Below are 7,272 nucleotides of genomic sequence, written 5' to 3'. Positions count from 1 at the left end.
AGGGAGGGAAGGAGGGAGGGAAGGAGGGAAGGAGGAAGGGAGGAAGGGAGGAAGGGAGGAAGGGAGGAAGGGAGGAAGGGAGGAAGGGAGGAAACCCAACAACAACCAAAGCGAATTAAAGAGTGTATCGTACCCACCTCACTGGGTTACTATGAGGATTAAATGACAATATGCACCGTGTCCTTATCCTCATGCCTGGCACATTATAAGGGCTCAAAAAATGATGGTGATTAGATCATAATTATCTTCATCATCACCATCAGTATTTTTATCATTCCTATTTCATTTATATCAGTAAATTAGACATAAGCAAGACACATTTTTGCCATTAAAAAAATTGCGGCAGATATTCCAGTCCTGGACTCATCTTAGAACCAACATAGCAATAATCCCCTTTTATTGTCTGTTTTCCACACTGAGAATGGACATGGCTGATGGCTGGAGCCTTGCCTGTGTCGATTAGAATCATCCCATTTCACAGACCAGGAAGTGAAGGGCCAGAGAGCTTGGGTGACTTGCCAGTAACCACACAGCTAGTGAGAGGCATCACCTGGGTACAGCCTCAGTCTGTGTGGTCCTGAAGCCCATGCAGGCTCTGATCCTGGCCCCTGGCTGGAGACACAGAGGTTCAGGATGAGGCCACAGGGACAGGGGGCAGGCAGCTTACAGACTCCAGAGAGAAGGGTCCCTGGTCCAGGAGCCCTGGTTTGGGACCTGGCTTCCCAGAGCAGGGCAGTTGGTACTTGCATTCCTGGCTGGCATGTCTATTATACCACTCCTGAGGGCCTGGCTGGGAGAACTGAGCCTTGTGGATTCCTGGCCAGGCACCACTGGGCAAGCCGGACACAGCAGTGCTGTTGTAGGCAGAGGGAGGACTCGGAGCAGTGCCCTTGGGTGACCAGGCTTAGAAGCCGACCGCCTGGGAACCTGGCAGGCCAAGGGAGGTGGCTCCCCTGCTCACAGCGGTCTTGGGTAGTAACAGTGACTCAATCAGGACAGTCCCGTGGGATGCGGAGCACAAGGCTGTCACCCTGGAATCTTCTCACTCCACCTCCGCAATCATCCATTGAGCAACTGTCTTTCTCTGTGCCTTGGCTGCTATCTGGACCACTGTGATGACCTCCAGCTGAACCCCTGCCCCTGCTGCCCAGCAAGCTCTTTGCTGTGCTAGAGGAAATTAGTCGTTTATTTATTTTATTTTATTTATAACATAATAAATGTTACAAGCATAGTTGGATCTCGCTATGTTGCCCAGGCTGGCCTTGAACTCCTGGCCTCAAGTGATTCTCCCACCTTTGCCTCCTAAGTAGCTGGCCCTACAGCATTGAGTCCCTGCTTTCAGCCATGGGAATTTTTTTAAATGCAAAGACCAGACTGTGTCTGCCCCACTCAGAACCTCTCATGAACTGCCCACTGCATTTCAAATAAAATGCACCCTCCACAGCGTGGCCCAGAGGTCCTGCAGAGTCAAGGTCTGCTGACCTCTGACCTCGAGTCACTTTCCCTTCATCTGCCCCCTCCCACCACACAAGTCTGTTCCCCTTTCCAGGAATATTCTTCCTGCTTCCCACCTTCCTGCTCCCTGCCTGCTCAGACCTACTCAACCTACGAACCTCAGGGAAGAAGGACCGTGGCATTGTGCTGTCTGCCGCGTGTGCACGTGGACACTCGTGTCTCCCTGCTGATTAGCACATAAGAGACTCTTGGCTACCAGCCCTCTGGCCTCTCTGGCCCTTCCCTTTCCGCATCCCCTGGTGCCACCACCAACAGCCAGTGGAAAGTTTAATAGGCAAAAAAGAGACTGAGTCTCGCTCTGTCACCCAGGCTGGAGTGCAGTGGTGTGATCGTGGCTCACTGCAACCTCCGCCTCCTGGGTTCAAGCAATTCTCCTGCCTCAGCCTCCTGAGTAGCTGGGATTACAGGCGCCCACCACCACGCCCAGCTAATTTTTGTATTTTTAGTAGAGACAGGGTTTCATCATGTTGGCCAGAATGGTCTTGAACTCCTGACCTCATGATCTACCCGCCTCTGCCTCCCAAAGTGCTGGGATTACAGGCATGAGCCACTGCGCCCGGCCCCAGTGGACATTTTGTAAACACCAGCTCATGTCAGCCGTTGCCTGCGCTGGCTCCTTGACCTAGAGTGCCCTCGCCCCACCTATTCTGTTCCTTTAAGACACAACCCAAATGTCATTTCTCCTGGGCAGCCTCCCAGTTCCCTCAGCTATAAGGGGTTCCTGCGCATTCTGACCTCCCACATGCCTGCACCTCACTCTGTTCCAAGTGTCGCTCACCGTTTCCATGTCCCCTCTGCCTTCCTGCTCCAAGCACAGAGCCAGACACATAGTAAGTGCCCTCCCAGTGTCTGCAGACACAACAGATCTCTGTGTCTCAGTTGGACTTATGTTTACAAACCTGAACTCTAAAGCCAGACCCTGGTTTGAATCTCAGATCTGTGACTTCCCACCTGCATGACCTTGAGCAAGGGGCTTAACCTTTCCAAGCCTCAATTTCTTCTTCTGTAAAATGGGGACAATAATTGTGCCTGCTTCATAGGACTGTTATGAAGACAAAATGGGTCAGTGCGCATGACCTGCTTAGAAATGAATTCAGTACACGGTGAGCACTCCTTAATATTGGTGGCTTTTTTTTTTTTTTTTTTTTTTTTGAGATGGAGTCTCACTGTGTCACACAGGCTGGAGTGCAGTGGTGTGATCTCAGCTCACTGCAACCTCTGCTGCCCAGATTTAAGCAATTTTCCTGGTCAGCCTCATGAGTAGCTGGGATTACAGGCGCCTGCCACCACACCTGGCTAATTTGTATTTTTAGTAGAGACGGGATTTCAACATCTTGGCCAGGCTGGCCTTGAACTCCTGACCTCGTAATCCACCTGCCTCGGCCTCCCAAAGTGCTGGGATTACAGGCGGCAGGAGCCACCGCGCCTGGCCTAATATTGGTGGCTTTTATATTTCTCCCTGGCGTGGGCCTGACATTTCAGCTGCCTGTGGCAAGTGCTTCCTGAATTGACAGCCGTTCTCCTCCATTTCCAGAGCTGGACAGAGGCCTCACAGAGCCCCAGATACAGGTTGTTTGCCGCCAGATGCTAGAAGCCCTCAACTTCCTGCACAGCAAGAGGATCATCCACCGAGATCTGAAAGCTGGCAACGTGCTGATGACCCTTGAGGGAGACATCAGGCTGGGTAAGGGACTCAGGGTGGGAAAGGTGGGGTGTCGGCCTGGCCTCTGCAGGCCAGTGGGAGTGTGGACGTCATGGGGGTGTGAGGTCCTCACACCTATGCCCTCTTGGCATGTCAGCAGTTCTCCCCTTCCTACTCTTCGTTCTTTTTTAAACATTATTCTATTTTATTTTATTTTTTTGAGACAGTCTTGCTGTGTCACCCAGGCTGGTGTGCAGTGGTGCGTTCTTGGCTCACTGCAACCTCCACCTCCCAGGTTCAAGTGATTCTTGTGTTTCAGCTTCCCAAGTAGCTGGGATCACAGGCGCCTGCCGCCATGCCTGGCTACTTTTTATACTTTTAGTAGAGATGAGGTTTCACCTTGTTGGCCAAGCTGGTCTTGAACTCCTGATCTCAAGTGATCTGCCCGCCTTGGCCTCCCAAAATGCTGAGATTACAGGTGTGCACCACTGTGCCTGGCCAGCTTCTTTCTAATCAAGAGAATTCGAGTGAGAGTGATGGATGGAGGGATGACCCAGCTCCATTCCCAGATGGAAAACAGTAGGACATTAAGCACATATATCAAAACCTTCTTCTTCTTTTTTGGACAGAGTCTCACTCTGTTGCCCAGGCTGGAGTGCAGTGGCGAAATCTCGGCACACGGCAACTTCCACCTCCTGGGTTCAAGCGATTCTCCTGCCTCAGCCTCCCGAGTAGCTGGGACTACAGGCGTGTGCCACCACGCCCGGCTAATTTTTGTATTTTTAGTAGAGATTGGGGTTTCGAGATGTTGGCTAGGCTGGTCTCAAACTCCTGACCTCAGGTGATCCACCCACCTTGGCCTCCCAAAGTGCTGGGATTATAGGTGTGAGTGATTGCGCCCAGCCAAAAATCATTACTTTCTTTTTTTTGTTTTTTTGTTTTTTTTTTTTTTGAGATGGAGTCTTGCTCTGTCACCCAGGCTGGAGTGCAGTGGCCGGATCTCAGCTCACTGCAAGCTCCTCCTCTCGGGTTCACGCCATTCTCCTGCCTCAGCCTCCCAAGTAGCTGGGACTACAGGCACCCGCCACTTCGCCCGGCTAGTTTTTTGTATTGTGTAGTAGAGACGGGGTTTCACCGTATTAACCAGGATGGTCTCGATCTCCTGACCTCATGATCCGCCCATCTCGGCCTCCCAAAGTGCTGGGATTACAGGCTTGAGCCACCGCGCCCGGCCTATCATTACTTTCAAAAATGCATTGCAGCCATATAACTTGGTGATGCAGAAGTACACAGGAGAAGAGCTCAAAGCGCTTGTCTCTGCAGGTGCATGGCAAAAGGAGACACATGAGGAGATGACACACGTATGTGTCACTTTGGTTAAAAAAATAAAAACATTAAAAATACAAAGAGACATTTAAAGAGTAAGACTGTTTCACGAGAAAAAAAAAACACAAAAAAACACCCAGTTGGTACTCAATAAACACTCACTTCCAGCATTACCATCACTTTAGCCTATGGTTAGTTACTTCAGCATCCCCAACTCCCAACGCCCCCCTGCCCTGCCCAATGTGCCGAAGACCCTGGCAGGTGGACCAGTCAGGAAGCCAAATGCCCATCTGTCACTCCTGCCTTCACCCAGCCTAGCATTGCTATTTCCTGCTACCATCGGGCTGGGGGCCTGGTTCTTTCACTAGAGCTACCATGCACTGAGCCAGCATCTGGTATGTGTTAACTCATTCCATTCTCAAAGGCCACTGATAACATCTTGCAGGACGGATTTGGGACCTAGCAAGACTGACTTATCCAGGGTCACTCTGCTGATAAGAGGAACAGCTGGGGTTCAAACCAAGGCAGCTGGCTCCAGAGTCTACGTGCTTAACCACTAGCCTCTTGTCGCCTCTCTTAGTGGCAAATGATAAAAACCCACTTCCTAAGAGTTAAGGCAGACAGGAAAATGTGTACATCATGGAGCCAAATTGGAGAAGAAATACAGCTGGGTGGGCTTTAAAGTTAGTTGGAACCTGGAACATAAACGCTGCCAGGACTGTCTCCCTGGCCCTTGGCTTTCTGTGCATGTAGGTTAGGCTCCCAGACCAACCCTCTCCACCAAGCTCAGGATACCATCTAGTTTCACCTTTCCCAGCATCACCACCTGCTGTATGAGCCTGAACTCACCATTGGAGGCTTTGGCATCAATAATCCCAGGGGAGGGCTCTGATTGGCCCCACCTTGGCCCAGATAGTAATCCTTGGACCAAGCAGTGAGGCCCAGGAAGGAGGGTGTCTCCCATAAGCCCGGCTTGTCTTCAGTGTCTGGCATGGAGGGTGGGGTCACGTGACAACACGGAAGTAGCCCTTGCCCCCACAGTGAGGCAGTGTGTTGGGTGGGGAGATGGTTTTTCAGAGGAAGAGGGGTTCGGACTGGCCAGAAAAACAAATTGCTGTCCACCTACTCTGCCCAGCCTATGACAATCACACAGGCCCAGCAGAGGGAAAGTAGGTGAGGCAGAAGCTGGAGGGATGGGAAGCAAGAACAAAGGGCTGTGTTGGTGATGAGTGTGGGGAGAGTCTCAGGAAGACAGTGCAGTGTGATGTGGGGAGGAGAGTCAGTGAAGGCCGAAGGTGGGGGGTCAGACTGGAAGACGAAGCCCTCATCAAATGGGCATGTGTCTCTAGGTTCCTAAAAAAACAAAAGAAAATAAAAATAACCTTACTGTAACCACGCCATGGGTTCACCTTGCTCACTGCCTTAACAGAGCTGATTTATCAAGACAGGGGAATTGCAATGGAGAAAGAAGAATGTATGCAGAGCCGCTGTGCAGGAGACTGGAGTTTTATTATTACTCAAATCAGCCTCCCCAAGCATTCTGGGATCAGAGTTTTTAAAGATAATTTGGTGGGTAGGGGCTTGGGAAGTGGGGGGTGCTGATTGGTCAGGTTGGAGATGGAATCGTAGGGGGTCAATGTGAGTTTTTCTGGCTGTTTTCTATTCCTGGGTGTGACGGAAGAACTGGTGGAGCTGGGTTACCGCCTGGGTGGTGTCAACTGATCCATCGAATGTAGGGTCTACAAAATAACTCAAGGCTGATCTGAGGTTTGACAATAGTGATGTTATCCCCAGGAGCAATTTGGGGAGTTCAGACTCTTGAAGCCAGAGGCTGCGTGACCCCTGCACTGTAATTTCTAATCTTGTAGCTAATTTGCTAGTCCTGCAAAGGCAGACTGGTCCTCTTCTTCAAGAAGAGGGTCTTTTCGGGAAAGGGCTATTATCACTTTTGTTTTAGAGTCAAACCGTGAACTGATTTTTTTCCCACAGTTAGTTTGGCCCACGCCCAGGAATGAACACGGACAGCTTCAAGGTTAGAAGCAAGATGGAGTCGGTTAGGTCTGATTTCTTTCACTGGCATCATTTCCTCAGTTATAATTTTGCAAAGACAGTTTCATTACCATGGTAGAGCAGTTCTTCCCGTCTCACATTTGGCTAAATAATATGATCCCTATTTAATAGGTGAAGAAACTGATGCTCAGAGGCATTTAGCAATTTATCTACAATCAAGCTAGAATCTTCTCACTTCCCTGTCCGCACTGTTTCCCTGACACTTCTGGGAGGGCAGGTCATCCCTCTCATTAGAAGAAGCCACTTTCTTAATGAGCTCAGGTGTGCACTGGCTGCTGCGAGCTGGAGATCCCAGGGCTGAGGGTAGAAGCATTTGCTCTCTTCTGTCCCCATCTCAGTTTCAGTAGGGGTCCCAGCACCTCTCTGCCCTTTGCTTTCCTGCTTGTACCATGGGGGAACCTGGCTAGTGTTTGTCCACAGGAGCACTTTTGGGATTTTGGACTGGATGGTTTTCACTGTTTTCTGAATGACAAGGTTCCTCCTACCTTGGATTCTTTTGGTCACCTACGATCAAGGGGATAGACAGATGAGAGACTCCCTTGTAAGTGTGCATACATGCTAGGTTCACTGTTTTTGTGCATGTTATAATGTATTTTACACTGTTTATATAATTTTTTCATTATAAAGGTAATTGTGGTATTGATACCTGTAGAGAAAGATATATACAAAGATAGACATTGCAACAGTATTTGTGTTTTTTTTTTTTTTTTTTTTTTTTT

At 49.8% G+C, this 7,272-nt stretch overlaps 1 protein-coding gene across 2 annotated transcripts in view; it reads left to right on the top strand.

Moving 5' to 3' along the window:
- The window catches only part of STK10 (serine/threonine kinase 10), a 152,374-nt gene that overhangs the window by 72,305 nt on the left and 72,797 nt on the right, over positions 1 to 7,272 (top strand). For both annotated transcript variants that reach the window (XM_025388215.1, XM_025388216.1), the window contains exon 4: positions 3,050 to 3,199. In XM_025388215.1, coding sequence (XP_025244000.1) covers positions 3,050 to 3,199 — 150 coding nt within the window. The remainder of the gene's footprint in view (positions 1 to 3,049; positions 3,200 to 7,272) is intronic.

This window comes from Theropithecus gelada, chromosome 6 (genome assembly GCF_003255815.1).
Source record: "Theropithecus gelada isolate Dixy chromosome 6, Tgel_1.0, whole genome shotgun sequence".
Lineage (NCBI taxonomy): Eukaryota > Metazoa > Chordata > Mammalia > Primates > Cercopithecidae > Theropithecus > Theropithecus gelada.
This window is presented reverse-complemented; position numbering and strand designations above follow the sequence as displayed.